This window comes from Alligator mississippiensis, chromosome 2 (genome assembly GCF_030867095.1).
Source record: "Alligator mississippiensis isolate rAllMis1 chromosome 2, rAllMis1, whole genome shotgun sequence".
Taxonomy (NCBI): domain Eukaryota; kingdom Metazoa; phylum Chordata; order Crocodylia; family Alligatoridae; genus Alligator; species Alligator mississippiensis.
Window position 1 is genome coordinate 170,085,919 of NC_081825.1, and position 21,702 is coordinate 170,107,620.

General features: G+C 48.0%; 1 protein-coding gene across 1 annotated transcript in view; it reads right to left on the reverse strand.

Moving 5' to 3' along the window:
* The window catches only part of SHROOM3 (shroom family member 3), a 103,872-nt gene that overhangs the window by 17,046 nt on the left and 65,124 nt on the right, over positions 1–21,702 (reverse strand). Inside the window, exons 3-6 of the mRNA XM_014595766.3 lie at positions 11,801–15,101; positions 8,138–8,214; positions 2,956–3,882; positions 538–1,062 (exon numbers count right to left, since the gene is read on the reverse strand). Coding sequence (XP_014451252.2) covers positions 538–1,062; positions 2,956–3,882; positions 8,138–8,214; positions 11,801–15,101 — 4,830 coding nt within the window. The remainder of the gene's footprint in view (positions 1–537; positions 1,063–2,955; positions 3,883–8,137; positions 8,215–11,800; positions 15,102–21,702) is intronic.

A 21,702-nucleotide genomic window follows, 5' to 3' on the forward strand; every position in this document is an offset into this window, starting at 1 on the left:
TAACTGAATAACTACTCTGGCATAACCAATTATAAATGATTGCAACAGTACTTCAAATATTGCATGTGACCCTCTACTTTACAGCGTGTTTGGGGAAATTTTTGCAGAATACTGTATGATTTTTACAGCAGATATCCCTGGGTCCATCTCCAGAATCCTGGCACCTATTTGCTTTTCTTACCTGAAGTAATGCTACAGCTTTTGTTGGAATTATTCCTGATTAGAATGGCGGAGGGATCAGAACAAGGCGATTTATCTCTGGTTTGGCTGCAGAGAAATGCTGATGCATGGACTGGTGTATAGACCAGTCAGCATTGGGGAGAGAAACTGGCAAGGCCAAAAGCAATGCATAACCAAGCTAGTAGGAAACCATTTTGAAGAATAGCATTTTAAAGACTGGCCCATTGCATGATACACTCCCTGCTCAGCAGTGCTTCCACCATATTGGCAGGAGGAATCCAGCCTGTATGTTTACTTACAAGTGAGCAAAAATGAATTCTTCCACACTAGATGCAAACCCAAAATAACATTGCTTACCTGTCCTCCTCAGACACCATCTCCCTGGCTTTCTTTTGCATCACTTTTCTTTGCATATTGTTCTCTTTTAGCAATATGGTTGCACTGGGAAAAATCCCTTCCATTAGATCCATGGTTGTCTTCATTTTGGAGTCTGGATCCAAGATATCAGCCAATGACTTATCTTTGTTGACAATCTCCTTGGCTAGCGCCTCTGATTTAATATCCTCTGGGGTCTTCTCCATCTTTACTTGACCAGCTGAGCTGTGTATCCCACCACTAAGGCCACCATTTTCCACATCTCTACTCAAGATAGCTGGCTCCTTCAGGTTGCCTTTGAGTTGAGTCATAGGCTGCTTATCAGAGTTTAGAAATCCTCCATGAGTGGCAGGTGACTGGTGTTGAGCGTTCAAGGCAGGTGAAGAGCCAGTTCTCTGAGACTCAATGTTTCCAACAGATGACGAAGTCCAGCTGTTTTCACTGAAAATGGTGCTCATCCCTGGCTTCTTCTTCTCAGCCAGACTCTTGGGAAACCTGAAAAAGTTACTATTAACAGAAAAGTTTTATTATAAACATGTATTTGCCAGAGTCTGGGAGAAAACGTTAAGGTGATCAGGATCCTTCTGGAGAACATATAGCAAGGGCACAGCCACACTACAGGGTTGTAGGAAATTACATTTCCCTTTTCCCTGCCCTTTGTCTGACCAGTCTAGTTAGACTGACTGTAAGCTCTTTGGGGCAAAGACACCTTTTACTATGCACTTGTATGAAAAAAAGCCAATTCTTGTAAAATAATGGCACTAGTCGTAGGTTGTTTTCAAGATTATGAACAAGGAAGCTTCAATATTTCAATAAGAAAAAAATGAATGAGTGAAAACTGGTTGCTTTTGATGCTATGGGATATCTACTGTTTTTACTCTTCATTGCACCCAACAAATTAATGCTTGTGAGGGATTGGGGAAATAGAGCAGCAGCTGTCACTCCAGCAAGTATTAAGGTAAAAGATGAACAAACTAAAAATAAGTCACTCAGCTTCACAGTTCCAAGTTGAGATATTTCTTCCCCTCATGAATGAGCACTAGCCTAACTGAACCATGTTCTAGCCACCCTTTTCACAATGGCAATGGACATCCCTTTACCAATGGGGATGAAGAAGTGAGTTCTTAAAGGCTTAATGGGCTAAATACTCAACTGATGTAAGTCAGGGTCCTTGGAAATCAACAAGCTATGCTGATTTATACACCCTGAGGATCTAGTGCATGGTTTCCACTTCCAGAAATTTATCCTGCAAGATAAACTCCTTACCTTATGGTATTGTGGTACAGTACATTGTCCCACAGTGCAGACATCATGCTGTGGCACGACAGTTGTGCACTGGCTCCACAGTTTATTTTGGGATAATTTAATGATCCTGCAAACCTCGGTTTTATGAGGGACAGAACCTCTCAAAACTAGCCCTACCCTATGAAAACTGGAATGGAGAGTAACAGTGTTAGCACTCCAGTTTGTGTTGAATTGAGGCGTAACATGCAGAGTTAGGGCCCAGGTCAAACACTGCAGGAAAGCAGAGGGGAAGTGGTTCTGAGAGCAGAGGCAGTTCGGGGTGGGGGCAGGTACAGGTTCCAAGATCAGGATCAGGGGGAGGAGGTGGAGCAGTCTTACCCATTCAAGTAACTTTTAAACAGTCCTCAACTGAGCTGCGTGCTCTGCTACCTCGGCTGCTGCTCTTGAAATAGCAGGAGCAGCAGGAGCAGCTCAGAACTATTTTGGAGTTCCTAGCATGGGTAAGTTGTGAGCTTCTCTTGTTGCTAGGGCACAAATTCTGCAGGAGTGTGTGTATAGAGGGTGTGTGATTCTAGCACCCCTCTGAATACTGTCTCCAGAGTGGGTATCCCTCTTGCCCACCCCTAGTTATGCTACTGGTGCTGAATTCCAAACACAGGGGCTGATTCTCCTTGCATGCTGCTGTAAATAAGGAGCAACTCCCCTGAATCTACAGTGTAACTGGGGGAAGAACCAGGCCCACACATCCTATCATTCACAGACCTAGTGATAGCCATAGACCTAGGCAATCTATACAGTTTCACAGGACCTAAGGTAATCAGCACTCTTCCACCAACACATGATGGCTTCAGTTGTAGCTCTGTCAAAAGAACCACTATACTTGGTGCCTCCTCCTTGTTTAGTATTCTTCCCAGTCCTCCCATTGTCTGACAACAGTGCCTGGGGCTGGGAAAGCCTGGTGCTAGGAACTGCATGTGGTTGCCTTCCTATCCAGCTTCTTTCCCTGTATATGTACTCCCTAGCAAATGGTAATGGTGGGTGAGTCCAACACTTTTTGTAAAGTCAGGGCCTAGGGGATGCATCCGTGTGTCTTACATTGCCCAAGACTGGCTTGGGTGGGTCAGGAAAGTAAATGGCATTTCAACTATCCCTTACCTCATTTTCGCCTCCTCTCTATTCCTTGTGCATGTGCTTCCTTCTTCTCCACCTGCCTCAAATGAAGCTGAGGGAAGAGGAGGAGGTGGCAATACCTCCCAGCTGCTTGCAGGAAAACTGGGGTTTGGCTCAGGAAGAAGAGGTGGTGGCAGTGGAGTGGGGAAGAATTTAACTGTGGCCCCTGCAACACCAAGCTCTGATTCCTTGATAAACACCTCATCATTGTCATCTTCCTGCTGCACTGGTGGCAGAGTGAGCTGAAGGCATGACTCGGAGATCCGTAGAGAGATGGTCCCATGGGGAGGAGGAGTCTTGGGACTGGAAGTGCTGCTTTGGGTTGGCAGGCTCTGCCATCTCTGAAAGAACTTCTGCCCAGAAACTTGAGAAGAGGCAGAATCCTTTGAAAAGCTGCTATCTCCGACTGAATGAGCTGATTTAACTTTTGGTGGGAGGGATCTCTGAAGCAGCATGGTCTTCTTTCTCCACATCCCTTCTTCTGCTGAGCTCTCAGGGGAGCTATTCTCATGGCCCAGGAGCTGTGACTGAAGATTATCACTTCCCTCTGAGAAAACAGCCTCTGGTTTGGCATGCCATCTCAGTGCCTGGCTGTCTCCAGAAGACTGCAAGTCTGAGGGAGTCTGGGTGGAATGAGCACTGCTGAATGATGAATGACTAGATTCAACTGGAGTAAAGTTAAGGAGCAAAGATCTAGGAGCCACCTTTTGCTCAGGAAAGTGACTCTTTGCTTCTGTTGGTGACAAGACAAATGCTGAAGCCAGACTAATATGCCTAGAGAGTTCTTCAGCCTTGTGGGTCTCAGCCAGAGCAGATGAATTGGTGATGACCTCATTGTCGTGGGGTGGGTGGGTGTAATAACGTGTGAATGTTGGCTTTTCTGGATGGCTTCTTTCTTTATTGCTGAATGACCTAGAATGAGATGCTCCTATGACAAATCTAACATTTTCAGAGGGGCAGCAACATTTTCAAATAGCCCTTTCAAAAGCAGAGTTCAGATTATGCTAAAGCCAATTTCTGCCTCCAATTTATGTGGACTTTTGTACGGTTCCACTGGTGAACTGATGGTAAAACCAGTTATTCCTGCTTCAAACACCCAGGGCAAGATTCAAAGCGTCTCAGTTCATGGCCTTAATGTACACATTGCCCCACATAACTTTTGAGTGCCTGCCCCAGGAAGTGGGTTCAAAATGACCTAGTTAGCTCCTTAGGATCCTTATAGAGTTAATGGGGAAATTTGGAGATGCCTAAGAACCATTCAGATTTGGGTACCCTATATGGAGAATAGGGAGCAGCAGGTGCCTCTTAAGGGCCATTCAAAAATTCTAGAGATGTGTAGAGCTAGCTGAGAGGATTCACTAAAACCCCTCTCAGGAGCTTCAGTGCTTGAGACAAACTATCCACTGGGTGTCTCCATTTATTTGTGACTCACTACACTTAGGGCCTTGTTACAGGTGATTTTGGGTGGCTCCTGGGACTCTTAACACCAGGATTGTCTGTACATTAACAGCTGAAACCCAGTTTTAAGCACTCATTAGGCCGTTTAAAGTTGTGCCACTCCAGGGCAGGATTATCTCTGATCTGTGCCAACCAGCTCATGTTATGCTAAGGTGTAGCCACTCTACCTGCCCCCTGTCCCTGCTGGCCCACTGTGCCCCCCCTCCCAATTCCCCAGAAACCCGGATCCCACTCACTGCCTCCCCCATGCTTATCTGTGGCTGCCCACACTGTCTGTCCCAGGAGAGCAGGCAGGGAAGAGTTAACTTACCTGCCTGGCCACCACTGCTCTCTGGGCTGGGCTCAGCCCTGAAAAGAGCAGCAGCCCAGCATCCCCAGTTAAGGTCCCAGCTGATTAGAAAAGGGCAAACATAGTGCCCATACTTAAGAAAGGGAAGAGGGAGGATCCAGGGAACTACAGACCACTCAGCCTCACCTCAATCCTTGGAAAAATCATGAAGCAGGTCCTCAAAGAATCTATTTCTAAGCACTTGGAGGAGAAGAATGTGATTAGGAACAGTCAGCATGGATTCAGGAAGAGCAAGTCATGCCTGACCAGCCTGATTGCCTTCATAGATTTAATAGATTTCATAGACATTAGGGGCTGGAAGGGACCTTGTGAGATCCTCGAGTCCAGCCCTTCTGCCATAGGTAGGAAGTGGGGTCAAATGATCCCAGCAAGATAAGCATCCAAATGCCTTTTGAAAGAGTTCAGAGTAGGTGCTTGCACCACCTCTGCGGGGAGTCTGTTCCAGACCCTGGACATTCGGACAGTAAACAAGTTTTTCCTTACGTCTAGTTTAAATCAGCCTTCTAAAATTTTATGGCCATTAGACCTTGTTATCCCTTGGGGAGCCCTGGTGAATAACTGTTCTCTCAGAGCCTGGTGCACACCCCCCCCTTATGTACTTACAAGCTGCCACCAAGTCCCCCCTGAGCCATCTCTTCTCCAGGCTGAAGAGTTCCATGTCTTTCAGTCTCTCCTCATAAGGCTTTCTCTCTTGGCCTTTGATCATGCGGGTGGCTCTCCTCTGGACTCTCTCCCTCCAATGCCCATGACCCGTGACCAAGAGGATCGAGAAAAAAACTACCTGCCGCCCCAGACCCTTGAGCCCAGCCCCTAGAGCCCTTGGGATTGTTCCAAGCCATGTTATTCATGCCCACATGGATGAGTAGCATGGGGTGGTGGTCAGAGGGCCAGAGGAGTTTGGAGATCCTCTCAGTTACATCCTGGACATAACCCCCTCGGAGGCAGCACACCTCACAGGCTAAGGGGTCAGGGTGACAGATCGCTCCCTCTGACCTTTCTCTTGAGGCTTACCACCTAGATCCTCGTGCCCCTCCTGCACACCCTCCAGTGTGCACTCTCATGCTAACTCGTGCACCGGGCCTAGAGCATGCCTGTTTGCATGCTCTGTTCATGAGGCTCCAGTTGTGTGGTTCCCTGCAATCCTGGGGGTCTGGGTTGGGGTCTGCTGGGTGTGCGCTGGGAGTCCTAGGGGTCCTGGGCTCAATGGGTGTGCGATGGGTTTCCACCTGCGCGTTTCTCCCTGAAGCCAGGTCCAAACCACAGCTTCTACCATTGGCGGGCACTTTTAAACTCTGTGCATGCACAGTAGGGCCCGCTGCTGGCACTGCACCACTCTTGGTAGCTGGGGGTCCCTGTCCCAGTCCTGCTGAAGGGGGCAGGTAAGTACCCTCCCCTTCCCCAGTCCTTCACTATGGGGGGGGAGCACCGAGCAGAAGCCCCTACTTGGGGACTGGGCCAAGTAGAAGCTGGGGGGGCATGACCCTCCTCAGCTCTTCTCAGCTGCCTAGCACCCACCCACTTCAGGCCCCACCTACCTCCCAGCAGTGCTGTGGGGTCTGGCTTGGGGTTTGCCAGGTGTGTGCTGGAGTTCCTAGGGATCCCAGGCTCAATGGGGGCATGACGGGCTTCCACCCGTACATCTCTCTCCAGAGCCAGGTCCAAAACCTCTCTATGAGATGACTGGCTCTGGATGCAGGGAAAGCAATGGACATAGTATACCTTGATTTTAGCAAGGGTTTTGATACTGTCTCCCACAGCATTGTTGCAAACAAGATGAGGAAATATGGGTTAGATTACTGGACTGATAGGTGACTAGAAAGCTGGCTGGATTGCTGGGCTCAGTGGGTAGTAGCTGATGGCTCAATGTCTAGCTGGCAGCCAGTATCAAGTGGAGTGCCCCACAGGTAAGTCCTGGGGCTGGTTTTGTTCAATATCTTCATTAATGAATTGGAAGATGGGATGGATTGCATCCTCAACAAGTGTGCAGACGACACCAAGCTGGGAGGTGTAGTAGAGACACAGGAGGGTAGGGCTAGGATTCAGAGAGACCTCAAGAAATTGGAGGATTGGGCTGAGATAAATCTCATGAGGTTCAACAAGGACAACTGCAAAGTCCTGCATTTAGGATGGAAGAATCCCATGCACTGCTACAGCCTGAGGACTGACTGGCTAAGTAGCAGCTCTGCAGAAAAGGACCTGGAGGTAACAGTGGACAATAGATGGATATGAGTCAGCAGTGTGCCCTTGTTGCCAAGAAGGCTAACAGCATACTGGGTGGCATTAGTAGGAGCATTGTCAGCAGATTGGAGGAAGTGATTATTCCCTTCTATTCTGCACTGGTGAGGACACATCTGGAGTACTGTGTCCAGTTTTGGGCCCCCTACTATAGAAAGGATGTGGACAAGTTGGAGAGAGTTCAGCAGAGAGCAACAAAAATGGTTTGTGGGCTGGGGCACATGACTTGTGAGGAGAAGCTGAGAGAACTGGTATATTTAGTTTGAAGAAGAGAAGACTGAGTGGGGATTTGATAGCAGCCTTTAACTACCTGAAGGAGCTAGAAGAAGATGGAGCTAGACTGTTTTCAGTGGTGACAGATGATGGAACAAGGAGTAATGGTCTCAAGTTGCAGCAGGAGAGGTTTAAGGTGGATCTTAGGTAAAAACTTTCTCACTAAAAGGGTGATGAAGCTCTAGAACAGGTTACCCAGAGAGGTGGTGGAATCTCCATCCTTGAAGGCTTTTAAGACCCGGCTCAACAAAGCTTTGGCTGGGATGATCTAGTTGGGGATGGTCCTGTTTTGAGCAGGGGGTTGGACTAGATGACCTCCTGAGGTCCCTTCCAACATTAATTTTCTATGATTCCATGGAAGATCCTGATTGTGAAACCAGGAAACCCTAAGTGCTGAGTCCCCAGTTCAGCAAGATACGTGACATCTGTGGATAAGACACTGTAGTGGATGTGGATAAGGGTTGGTACCTTGCTTGATCAGGATCAAGTAAGCAAATAGAAACACTGGCACATTTTTTTCTCCCATCTCTTTCAGCTCTGGCAACCCAAGCCTGTAGGTCAAACAGACCTGAGTAGACATTAACAAATGCTTTATGTGTAGGAATATGTGCTAGAAAAGGGGATTTGAGAGGCAGGGCTTACCTTGAACTAATTTTTATGCTTACCAGCGTAGACCACCTAGTTCTGCCAGGCACTCATAAATATTTTCTGTTACTGCACCCAGGGATTACGATCTGTGTAGCTTCTCACACTGCATTATCTATACAGATGATGCATTGAAAATGCTGCCAGAAATAATGGGGTTAGCACCACTTGAACCTCATAGTTACAGTGAGACAAGCAGCAACCTACCTGGCTCCTGCACTGACCACATAGAGAGGATCTTCCACCTCATGGCCAAATTCACTGCTTTCCCATACCAGAAAGTCCTGCAGCCAAAAAAAAGCAAAGTTAGCAGCAAGCAGAACAAAATTTGGGAGCTTTTTAGTCAAGGATCATTTTGTGTCATTTCTAGATGTAAAGTAAAGAAAGGAAAGGTGGCCTCATGGTTGGAGGAACATCAGGGAACATAGATGAAATTCAACCCAACAGATTCATCCCAGCTGACACACAACAGCTGGGCAGCATAACTACAACCATTTTCCCCAAGAGGCTCCACACAAGGGTGATGACTCATATTTCACTCATAGGAATTATTGAAGGTGCTTTTAGAAATGCCATTAAGCAGCCATCCCCCTCACTTCCTTTGCACTCTGTCCTGGCCCCCACTGGTCTCCCAGGGAAGAGGTCATTCTAATGGCTTTCTTGGCTGGGCACCCTGCAGCCTAGTTTACTTCAGCACAAGTCTGTGCAAACCAGAGCTGAATATTGCCCTGAGTCCTTAAGTGTTTCTAACCATGACATGATTCTGATACCGCTGTCCTCCCTTCACACACTTCCTCTGATGGCCAGACAGGATGCGTCAGTACAGCCACAGATCTTATGAGAAGCAATAGAAACTTTGGCCATATTTATATGGGAATAGGATCATTCCTGCTGCTCCACTACAGGGAGTAATGGCAGTGTTGCAGGTCAATCATCTCTCTCTGAGGCCTTACCAACCCTTCATCAGAATCTAGCGTGATGTGCCACTGTGTCGTTACTATTGGACCAATGCAAAAAATCTACACCTGTCCTTTCTGAGTCTATTTCTGAGTAGCCTGAATATACAAAACTGCTCAGTTTACCTTTAGCCACCCAAATATGTGGTTGTATTTTAAAAGTGTCTTAGTTTTCCAGTTGTTTTGGGAATTTGGCCCAGGGTACCAGTGGGAGCTGCTGGATTCTGAGCATATTACAAGAACCTGACCATCATTTCAGAGTGGCAAGAAAGCTCAGCTCTTTTGAAAATATGGTACACAGTGTCAAGATGAGAGCTTTGCGTTGCTAAGCAAGATTTAAAAATCCAGACCCAACTGTGATGTTAACACTGAACAATTTCATCCTGCATTCCCTTCAAAATCTAGCCCTTACTCCTCCCAAGCCTGTTATCAGACATAAATGTAAACTATGCATTATTTGGAAGAGCTTCATATTTACTCCTTCCATTTGCAGATGATGCCTTAAATTCAGAGCCCTCCATTCCCATCTGTTCTCTTGTTTTGGTTTGCTCTCTGATGTAGGCCTGTTGTTATTCAGGCAGGGGAAAACTGATCTCAGTTTGGAAGTCAGGGGGCTGAGAGATATGCAGGCTGAGACAGGCTGAAAAAGCTAAGGAGAGGAAGGCAGAAAATGTATGCTGTAGACAGATGGCTAATAATTCCACACAGCTATCAATTTTCCTGGTTCTTTAAACAAATTCCTCCAGTGACATTGCAGCATGATTCATATTCTGTCTGGAGAAAACAGTATATACAGCTTGCAAAGTCCTGTCAAGTATACGATGAGCCAAAGAAATGTGCTGTTGGAATAGAAATAAACATTTTTTTCAGAGAGGAGCCAAGCTGGTTACAACAAATTCAGCTTGTTCCTTTATGTTTTCCCTTCCCCCCTTTCAAATTTTGGTTCTGTATTGTGGGTGCTTGTATTCATTTCTAAAAGCCTCCCAATTCAGGAAAGCAGTGAAGCACATGCCCAATTTTAAATAGATGCTTAATTTATGTTCTACTGAATTTAAGCATGTGCTTTAACTTAAAAAAGAAGAATGCTTTCCTGAATTGGAGTCTCAGAGTAAAATTTACAGAAGTGCCTACCTGCCTGAGGGACTAAGTCCTACTTGCAGAAGTGAAAACCAAAAGCTACTTTTGAAAATAAGGCTTAAGGCACTTTTGAAAATGTAACCCTATCTGCTTTCCTGCATAGCTATAGACTTAAACTTGTGTGTAAGAGACTTCCTTAAAGTCACAGAAAAATGTCTGTAGAGGTGTTTGTCAACCCAGTGCCTGCTCCTCCAGTCACACCATATGGTGTCTTTAATTTGGCTAAAGAATGCGGGGAAAAGAAAAAAGAAGCCAACAGGATGAAAATAATAAAAGGTCTCAGGCTGCTTACAATTTGTGCCCCTGACAGAGACTAAAGACTTCTTAAACAGGAACCGGGCACAATTATTGTTCAGATTGTCATTGTGAAGTATCTTTTACAGGTGTGGAAAACATATTTTCCCATCTGGTTCCTGCTCTGAGCTACACTGGTGGGCAGAACAAATTCCAGTCTTGGCTTTCACAAGGATTCTTTCCTAAAGGACTGCCCTCTGAGAGAATAAAAGAGGTTTCACAAAACACACCTAGTAGCAATGTTATGGAGATAGATGCATGGTTTCAGTTCTCCACCCTCCCAACCCCAACCCCAACCCCAACACACACAAAATGCTGGTACTTGCTAGGAAACATATTCTAGAGGCCAGCTGATATTTAGGTGCTGTTTTTCTTTGTTCCCTATAAAAAGTGTATGGAAGGATCTGATGATCTCCATGGCACAGTATTCATAATGAAGTGTATGATGGCTCTAAGTAAAGACAGGTCCTCCCTCTTGGAGTTCAGAGATGCTCCTACCGATTTAATTTCTATTTAGTACTCTACTTTCCCACCTGGACAATTTAATTTAATCTGGCAGAAGTTCTAACCATAAAAGATGAGTTCTTTCTGATTTCTGCTGTCCCTTAAGAACCAAAGACCGTATGGCCAGTCAGGAAACATTTGGACAACAAATACTGACTATCATGCTTTCATTTTATGCATCCTCACTCTCGCATACACGCTCTCTCTCTCTCTCTCTCTGCCTTGCTGTGGCTGCTGGGGTATAGACTTCCCAAGGGCCATTATTCTGTTACCCCCTCAAAATTGGTGCCTGGTGCTGATGCCCTTTGCTCCATCCTAGTCATGCTACTGCTGTATGGCTATGAAGGGATTCCTGTGGGAAAACAAGTGGGGGAAGCTCTGCACAGATATAAATCTTCAGTTATGTCAATGAAGCTACACCAGTTTATGCCAGCTCAGGAGCTGACCCAAAACCTTGCTTGTTTAGAATCTATCATTGGCTCTCATAACCTGAGCTTGCTTAGCATCTATTGCTTACTGCCACCTGAATTTCCCCTGCGTGACATAGCCACCAAGCAGATGTTGAAACCAGTGGCCTAAATTCATCTCCATAGTGTTTTTGGGGGGAGGGGTGGAGGGAGCAGGAGAATAGATGTCCTCCAGTTAAAGGGAGAATTTAATATCTGCTAAGCCCTTTCTTCTCTGAACCAGTAAAAAGAGCCTGGAATGGGCTCAGCATCCCTGTTCTGTTGTAGTCTGGGGTCCCTGGTGGCTTGTGCAATTTTAGGCAACAAGGGTCTTGTTAAGAAATTCAACCAGCTGGAGTTTAAAATGTCATCACCCTCATTTAAATAGGACATATGGTTCATATTTCAGCATACATTTATCTTCCTTTTAAGCAGTGAAGCAATCAATGTGACTGAGCATTGGCCTATTGCTAGAATAGCCCTGGCCCCATGGGTTGTCTTGCCTGACAACATCAACAAGATGCCGTACATACCTGGTGTTTCTTATCTGCCGTGGGAGAAGACCTGGAGCGCACATGCACAGCAATGGTGTGGCTATCAGACCTACTGAGCAAGTCTTCTGCAGACACAGATTTCCCAGATTTCATGGCTGGTGAGGGCATTTCAAAGGCCCGCTCCTGCTTCACATAGTAGGGTGAGCTGTGTATATCTTGCTGTTCTGTCTGGGTGCCTTTGCTGAGCTCTATTTTCCCTCTGTAATCTCGGGATCTGTCCCTTTGAAACTGCTTTGGAAAGGAACTGCTGCTGCTCTTATGGGGCCCCTTCTTTTGCTCAAACCCGTTCAGATCAAAACAACCCATAAGCCCAGGAGGAAGGGTGGCAGAAACTTGGCCAATTCTAGAGACCCCCTCAAGTGACTCCCTCTGGTGATAAAGGCTCTGATCCTGGAGGGAATTCATGCTGGATGCAGAGGAGAGGCTCTGGCTGTCTGGGCCACCAGTCTGCAGGAATAAGCCTTGTGAGTGCTCTCTCAGGAGTCCCACATCCTGAGAGGAAGGCCGCTTCCCAGTCTTGCGTTCAATGTATTCCACCAGAGCATTCTGTTGGAGCTGTTTGAGCTCTGGTTTGGAGAGGTTTATGGTGGAGCTAACCTTATTCTCTCTCTCAAAGATTTTGCATCGATCAGCCACTGTACTTTTTGGGAAGATGAAATTAAGGCATTTTTTGTGGAAGGAAAATGGCAAGGGTTCACTGTCAGAGACACCCACTTCATTCATTTTCTCTGGCTCAGAGTAGGATCTCTTCTGCTCAGCTGTCAACCGCTTTCTGCCTCCAATACGGGACAGGGGCTGAGGCCCAGCATGGTTCTCCTTGTGGGTGTAGCGCACAATGGTGATGCTCGTTTCTGTTGGAGTAACGCTGTGCCTCTCCTTGGGGATATGAGGGGATGTTGTGGTGGTCCTCAATCCAGTCTGGGCTGAGGCTGGCCTCTGAACAGTCTTCTTGGGCTTGATCCCAAAGGGGGGTGTGATACGCCTAAAAGATGTGGCTCTCAGGACCTTAGATTGAGCATCTTTGATACTGTTTCTGTAGGCCTTATTGAACAGGGTATCCAGTTGTGAACCATGGGTGTCTTGGATGTTTTCCTGCCAAAGCATTTCCTTTTTAGGTTCATCTGGCAGCTGGAATGTGCTTTTGCTCCTGGTTAGCCGAGTTGCCCATTTCTGAGTCTTATCCTTGGGATACAGGCTGTAGCACTCACTCTTTCTCAGCTGCTTCACCTCTGTCACCATTTGCTCCACAGGTTGCAAATTAGCCTCTTCAGGCGTCCTGTCTCCACTCCTACGTATGTGCTGCTGGAAGGAAATCTTGCTCTGTTCGTTGGATGGCTGCCCATGCTCTTGGGTACTAAACTTATTATGCATGTCTTCAATGCTGTTAAAAGAGTACCTAGTACCGGATGATGGAATGCGCCTGTTTGGCCCATAATTATGGCCAAATCTAGGCAGGCCTAAGCTTTGGGACCTGTGACTGTTTTGTCCACGTTGCTCAAACTTGCTGACCGTCTCCAGCACAGAGCAATGGGGATTGCTGGTATCTGGTTTCCCATACTGAAAGCTTTGGGTGCTGCTAGAGCTCATACGGCTTCTGCTGACATCAGAGGTCTTTGGGTACAGTGGAGAAGAAGGCTCCTTGTACTTTGGCTCAGCATTGTGGAAGGGGGCTGCACTGGAGAGTTCATTCTCTTGCCTTGTAATAGCCTGTTTGTCTGAGTCATTCCATTGGTCAGTCATTAGCCCTCTGTGATCCTTTTTTTCCTTTTTGCTGTTTTTCCAAGAGAGTTTGGTATCAGAATAACCCTCACATTGCTGGGTCTCCTTTAGCTCCCAGCTGTTTTGCCTCCAGGAATTCTCTGGGATATTTTGTGAGGATGGGGAGCCATGATACTTGGTCTGGCTGTAGTTCCACTGGTTGTGGGCTGCAGCATCCCTCTCATTTTTCTGCAGGTTGGCATTTATGTCCTCGGACTCAGTCACCCAGTACTCCTTGGGTTGGTAAAGGGCTTTTCTGTCACTGGTGTCTCTCGGGTGGGTCTGTAGCAATTGCAAATTATAGCTTGAGCACTGTACATGGCTTGTGCTCTCTTGGATGCCATGTGATATCATAGAAGGGGAACCTGGCTCATCCTTTCTTGGAGAGGATGAGTAGACTTGAGGAATGGCCATACTGTGAGGTTTGCTCTGAACAAATTTTGTTGCTTCCTGCTTTTTCTCTGCAGCAGGAGACACATGGTCTGGCTGATGGAAGGCAGCAGATCTGTTTGTAATGCTTTGGTTCCCATTCTCATCAAAGCTGGAATGGCTGTGGACCATGACCTTTTTATGCAAGGTGGGTAGAGGAGGAGCATATCCACTCTCTTTGGCCAGAGCTGGATAAAGCATCCCATTATTGCTTGCAGATGGCAGAGGTACCTGGGCAAAGTGTGGCTCAGGAGAAGGTACCAGGTAGATGCCAGTAGGAAGCAGAGGCTGCCCAGGCTGGACAGCTAGTGTGTAGCTCTGCTTGGGCTTCACTGTGGGGCTGCTCTCAGGGCTCTTTTCTACCACAGTGTGCAGATGTCCTTCCACAAACATGGGCTTCAGCGGCTGCCCTTGCCCCTGAGAGACAGATGGAGGCCAAGCCCCTTTCGGCTGAGTATGACAAGGCTTACTTTGATCAAGGGTAGACCAGGAACCAGGCCTCTCGTGGTGCCTTATTGCTGCATAGCTGTCACTACGAGTGGGTGGTAGTGGGGGGTCCTTCAAGTGATGGTTCTCGCTGTCAGAGAAGCTCTGGCTTTGTTGGCTCAAGAAGGGGACCCCACTGCTTCGGCCATAGCCATGCAGCTTGCTGTAGCTACGGCCTTCTGCCTGTGCCTGGGCTTTGCAGATTGGAAGCAGTGAAGAAGACTTCACCTCATACTCCTGAGAGACCCCTAGCTGGGTGTCATAGACAGTCTTGATGTACCTGATGTCAGCCTGCCTCATTCCCTCCTGCCGGCTACCTTGGGAATGTACGTTGTCGATAGAGCAGGAGCGCTCCTTGAAGAAGGAAGGTGCTGCATACTCAGGGATGCTAGAGCTGGTAGAGAAGGAGCTGTAGGCAGAGTCCCTTTTGCAGTGGAGGTGGGAGAGCTGGTCAGTGCTATTGGTTGATTTGGCTGGTGAGAGGTGGCCAGGGTGGTATCCAGAGGGGGTGTGGTCCAAGCTTTCCATGCTATCCCTTGAGCTGTACTGGTCAGGGCTTCTCCTCAGATAGATATGATCATAGCCAGAGAGATCACTTGTTGATGAACTGGAGGAGAGTGAGAGAAGGGAAAAAGTACTGTTTGAGAGAGAGGCACATTTTAACTTATAAATGATCTCAGAAGCAAGATGTTTAGTTCTTAGATGAAGAGATGAAAACCCATATTTGGGCCTTACTCTGTGTCCTGTTTGCACAGTCATCACAGTTCACGAGAAGAAATTGCTTAACATTGCAACATGTCTCTTATTTTTCATTGAGTGGTAGGGGAAGAGAGAGGAGGAAGCACAATACATATCGAGGGAACCAGGGAGGTCCATCCCACCCATCAATCCCATCCAAAGCACTAGAAAACTATAATAAATGCAGATGCCACAAAAGGAAAGGGACAAGAATAGGAGAGGCTTCTCAGGGGGGTGGAATTTAATCTGTCTCTTTTTCTCATTTAATTTCTTTTTATGGAAATGAAGGCTACACCCTGGCAATCTTCCTAGAAACCAGAGACATTTTGTTTGCTGTGAGAAAACTAAACTGACAAGTCAGAAAGGAGATGTGTATGTATATATTGGGAAGTGGGCAAGAGGAGGAGAAAATCGTAATAGTGGTTTGATATAGCTTCAGGAAGTCTTTAAAGCCGCACTGCAGATGTAGTTAGTTTAGCAGGTGAGAGTGCTGCTTGTAAAGGGACACAGAGCATTAACAGGGTCAGATGTATGTATGTGTTGTTTGAGGAACTGCTGTTGTGGTTGTTGGAAATCTGTTCCTAAATCAGTGTATTTGAGGCATCGTTAATGGGAGGGAGGGACCTAATCATGTTCCAAAATGACTAGTGTCAGAATAGGTTGGGGGGTCGGGTAGGGGGGAACAGAAGGAAGGTTTTAAATTGTTGGGATGTTCTTTCTATGCTCCTCTTTTACTAGAGCTGAGAAGGGTTAAACTCCTAATTTTCCTCTTTCCATGGATGGAACCCTTCTGAGACTGGGAGGTATAGCAAATAGGGCTGTGCAAAACAGTACCATTTCATTTTGACTTCCGTTTCACCATTTCGATGGGACAGTGTTTCATTTCAAGTTGAATTTCATTTCAAAAGCACTGTTCTGTTTCGTTTCGTCAAAACTGTTTCACTGTTTTGACGCTGTTTCAATGTTTCACCCATAGGCTATAATGGGAAAGTATGAAACTGCCTATAACTTCATTATTTCATGTCTGATTTGGATGAAACTTGCTGGGATGGTAGCACCTTATGAGGCTACAAAGTCCGCCAAATTTCAAGGACAGAGGTGCAGAGGTTTTTGGGAAACTGCACCTCAAATTCTTGAAAGCAAAACTCAGGTCATGTGTGTGTGTTGAGGCACAGTGGGGTGAAAACTGCAGGCATGGTAGCCCCTGCTGAGGCCACAAAGCCTGACAGGTTTCAAGGAGGTAGTTGCAGGGGTTTCTGGGAAACTGCACTTCAAGCTGCTGACAAGCAAAACTCATGTCACATAGATTCATAGACGTTAGGGCTGGAAGGGACCTCGTAGATCATCAAGTTCAGCCCCCTGCCCCAGGGGCAGGAAGTCAGCTATGGTCGAAGGATCCCAACAAGATAAGCATCCAAACATTTCCTGAAAGAGTCCAAAGCAGGTGCCTGCACCACTTCTGGAGGGAGTCTATTCCAGGTCTTGGGGCTTAGAAAGTAAAGAAATTTTTTCTTATGTCCAGCCTGAAATGGTCTTAGAGGAGTTTATGATTGTTGGTCCCTGTTTTACCTTGGAGTGCTCTGGTGAACAGATGTTCTCCCAGATCCTGATGTATACCCCTTATGTACTTAGAGGCAGTCACCAGGTGTCCCCTGAGCCTGCACTTTTCCAGGCAGAAGAGTCCCATGGCTCTCATGTGTGTGTTAAGGCAAACCCCTCAAAATAAAAGGGTCTAGAAAGAAAGCAAAAGGTATTGTGGAATCCCACTTGCTAGGCTAGCAAGTAGGAAATCCAATCAATGGTAGCAGTATCCTTTATTGTCTAACGCTCCTGAGCTTCTGGTAGATAACTCAGTAACTGACCCCTAGGCAGAAAGCAGGCCAGTTCAAACAATGCTGCCTTTTATGCTGTTTTTCCACCCCTCCCCCAGAGAACTGGGATTGGAAGGGACCTCAGGGAAGGATCGCAGTCACTGGCTAGCTACACAGTCAATATCAAAGCAATCCTTCCCCTATCTTTCCCCTCCCTCTCCTTACTTTCTGTTTCCCTGCAGGCAAGCCCAGCTTCAGCTTCGAAACTTGAAATGTTTTGAAACTTTCAAAACATTTTGACTTCCCTCGTTTCGTTTCAAGGCTGTTTTGAAACCCTTCATTTCATTTCAATTTCCCTGTTTCAAGCTTGAAACAAGTCAAAACAGCGTTGTCACAAAACAGCCGATGAAATGTCACACAGCCCTATTAGCAACTGGCTTGGCCCTGACACCAGGAGTAGGTCACGAAATGCAGTAGCTGCAGAGAGTGGTTTAGTAGCTGAAATAGCTGCATTTCCTAGTATGGCAGCTTCAGTTCCTGTGTAGGAACTATGGATGTTTATACACGTGCTCTGGAAGAGAGAGAGAGAGAGAGAGAGAGAGTGTGTGTGTGTGTGTGTGTGTGATGGGGGGGTGAGCTTTAATTAGAGTGGCTCTGAGAGCCACTCCAATTAAAGCATCCAGAGAGCTATGTGTATCGATGTCCCTGCACTGAAAAATGGTGGCGGGGGCACCTTAATGAAAACTCGTTGAATGATGAGCACAGTAATGACAATGCTCCAGCAGACTTGATTAATTGAGTCTGCTCTGACAGGCTCTAATTACAGTGCATTGGAGTAGGCTGCATGTGTATAGGTTCCCTATGTTGTGATAGCTAAGCTCCATACATGGTCACTGAATTTATTAGAACTGACAATGCTCAGCAGCTTTGAAATTCAAGTGACTATGTCCCTTTGTGAAGCAGGTAGGAATAAAAGCAGCCCTCGGGCTAAGGCATAGACATTACACAGCTTATAGAACAAAACATCCTGACTGTAAGCTCTCGATTTGGCTAGGGACAGACATTATACATAAACCAGTTTAAGTGATCAGAAACTGGTTTAAACCTGTAACAGAACAGACATTCAGTGCATGTAAACAAGTTTCAAAATGCCTGAAATCAGTTTGAGATAAACTTGGTTGAATGTAGTATCAGATTTAACTGATTTGGCTCAAACCGGTTTATGCAGTGTCTGTCCAGACCCTTTCCTAGTGTAACTTAAACCAGAGTCCTACAGCATCCCAGCATGCTCTCTGGGCTGGACTCTCTGTTCCAGCCCAGCAGGGCTGGCCCTGCCCCTCTGCTCCCCAGCCGGGGCAGGGACGGGCAGGGACAGGCAGGAACAGGCAGAGGTGGGGGTCTGGCCAGAGAGTGGTTTAATTTCCCCATCCCTGTCCTACCGGCAGGGACCGGAGCCAGGTCTGCCAGGTGCTCCCCACTCACTGCTGCAGTGGCATGCCACCATAGCTTCTGAGGCAGAAGGGGCAGGGAGAGGGGTTAATCTCCCCCTCTACCCCTACTACCCTTGGGGGACTTCAGCCAGGTCTGCCTGCCCCAACTGCCACTGCTGAGTGGCAGAATAAGCCCTATTATTTCCCCTCTGCCAGACGCTGGAGGGAGGGGGAATAACCCCTGTTCCTGCCCCCCGCAAGGGGCCCTGCCAGGTTGGGACTGCTTGGGGAGAGGGCTTCCTGGGTCAGATTTGAGAAGCCAGTGGGCCCGGAGGCTGGCAGCCACTACTGTTGCACCCCCTGCCCCATGCAGCACTTTGAGCTGCAGCTGCACAAGCACCTGTGGGCTCGCCGGGGTAGGGGACTGTTCTGCCTCCCTTGACTCCAGCTGTCATTGCCACAGCTGCACTATGCTGCACTACTCTGGGTGGGGGAGGTGGGAAGCTTCTGTCCCACACATGGAACTCTGGCTCCAACTCCTGGTTGCCTTGGAAGGTGGAAAGTGCTCGGGTGGAAAACTTCAGTCCAGCGGCTTCAGCTGGAGCTCCACGCACAGGTCAGAAGCCACTGGTCTGAAGCTCCTTCCCCCCACCATCTCTTGGAGTGGCTCAGGAATGGCAGGAATGGGAGGGGGAGTAACCACTGTAGGCGAGGAGAAACTGGCTTAGCCTGGCAGGGCTGTTTTTTTCCCCTCGACTCCAGCTGCGGCTTCTACTGCACTGTGCAGTGCCAGGCTGGGCTGAGGGAGCTTCCTTCAGCCCAGCAGCTTCAGCCCAGCTCAGGTTGAGGCCACCGGGCTGAAGGAAGTGTCCCCAGCCTCGAGCAGTGCTGTGCAGTGTGGCAGGAGCTACAGCTGGAGGCGAGGGGAGAAAAACAGCCCTGCTGGGCCAAGCCAGCTTCCCCCACCTGCAGTGGTTACTCTCCCTCCCATTCCTGCCACTCCTGAACCACTCCAGGAGGTGGCAGTGCGGGGTGGGGGGAACTTCAACCCAGTGGCTTCTACCACATGCATGAAGCTCCGGCTGCAGCCCCTGGACTGAAGCCTTCCACCCAGGTGCCTTTTGCCTTCCATGGTGTCCGGGAGCTGGAGCCAGAACTCCACACGCGGGGCAGAAGCTTCCCACTCACCCAGTACGGTGTGGTGCAGTTGTGGAAGTGGCAGTGGCAGCTGGAGCCGAGGGGGGCAGAACAGTCCTCCGGCCCGCCTGCAGCTGCTTGTGCAGCCGCAGCCCCAGGTGCCACACAGGGCAGGGGGCACGGCAGTGGTGGCTGCCAGGCTCAGGGCCTGCCCGCACCTCCGAGTTGGCCCAGGAAGCATGCTCCCCCGGCAGCCCTCACCTGGTGGGGCCAGATGCCAGCTGGAAGGGCCCTTGGGGGGAAGAGGGGAGTTATTTTCCCTCTTTCGGCATCTGGGACAGGAGGGGGCTCATTCTGCTGCTTAGTGATGGTGGTGGTTGGTGTGGGCAGACTTGGCTGCGGTCCCCTGGAGGCAGTGGGGGTAGAGGAGGAGAATAACCCCCATCCCTGCCCCCTCTGCCTCAGATGCCCCTCTGCATGGTGGCCTGCTGCTGCAGCAGTAAGGAGGGAATTCTCAGCAGACCCGGCTCCAGTCCTGCTGATAGGACAGGGCAGGGGGAATTAAATACCTCTGGCCAGTTCAGCCCGGACTGGCCACCTGCCTCCCCCCCAACCTCCCGCACAGCTACCCTGCAGCCAAGGGTATGCACTAGCACCCCAGGCTCCTGGCCTGAGCAACTGCAGGCATGTGCCCACATTTTCTCAGTCCAGGGGGGACATCTGTGCTGTTACAAGCTGGTTCAACCTAGGCAGGTTAAACTAACCTGCAAAAGATGAATCAATTCAGGCTTCAGCTCTTTGAATGTCTGTCGCTAGCATAGGCAACTGGTAGGGGGTGCACGGGGGTGCACGTGCCCCACATGACGGGGCCAGTGCCTGCCTGACAGCTGACACTGACACTGTTGGCAGGGCTGGTGCCCCCCTAACAGGGCCGCCACTGTTGGTGGCTTCTGCGGGTGTCCCCCCAGATTCAGGAGGCACCAGTCACCCATGGTCCCTAGCCTTTGTGGTTGGATGAATGCCCCTAAGTGCAAAGGACAGATGAAAAAGAAGTGCACTAGGTTTAAGGAAAGGCATGGGAGGGTGGTGAGATGACCTACATTTTGTAAGGTATGTGGAGAGTCCGAGGGAAAGATTTTCAATCAGCACAAGAGCCAGTTTATTCACTGACAATCACAGTTTCTTACCTGGATCCCCATTTTATTCTTTTTGTTTTTAATGAAAAAGTAGACTATTATTGAGCCTGAGGCCTGCCAAGCCAAAGTGCAGCCCTGGCAAACTGAACACTAGATGCCAGTGGTGTTCCTTAGAAAAATATCTGGAGAAAAAGCACTGTTGGCAGCAGAGATTAAATCTCATGTGATCCAGCCTGAAGCTGTCAGCCACTGCAAAGCAAAGTTCTTTACTGTGGAATAAATAGGCTTGCAGAATGATTTGTGCAGTGTACTGGAGGGGAACACATATTGCTACTGTAGCAGTTTTTTGAAATCTCAGTTTTCCTTTCCCTTACCAAAGCCCAAGCCTGGCTCTCGGCTTGTAGAACAGTTGCCAGTGTTTAAGTTTCATAGAGTTCAAATACTAATGGCTGTGGAGAGAGTGCTCTCCTGAATTCTGAGGTGGTTTTAGTTTTTTATGGGAAATAAGAGGATAGACTCTCATATTTCTCCCCAGCAACTACCATGATGGTAAAATAAAAGTGTCTTCTGGATATTTTGAAAGCAGCTGGAGACATGTCTGTTTACAGCAGCTCTTATTCCTTCTCCATCTTTGCAAAACAGACTTTGAAAAACAAAACCCCTGTTGGCTGGGATCTGGAAATGCATTCCAATGAACTACTGTTCAGTTTTGCTGCCTAAACAATACCTGAAGGTGTCTGACATGATGTATATTATTTTAATGGTGCTATGATCACAACAACATAGTTCTCGAGATAGCTATGAACCACCCTTTCTGCCTTATGAGGGAAGTGCACACACAGAAACACACATGCAAACACATGCACACACATATGTATGTTTATGCATACTGTAGCAGAGACCCCTAATCCCTGCTACTTGAGAGGTAGGAAGCCAGGAAAGCTGCAGGTGGGTAG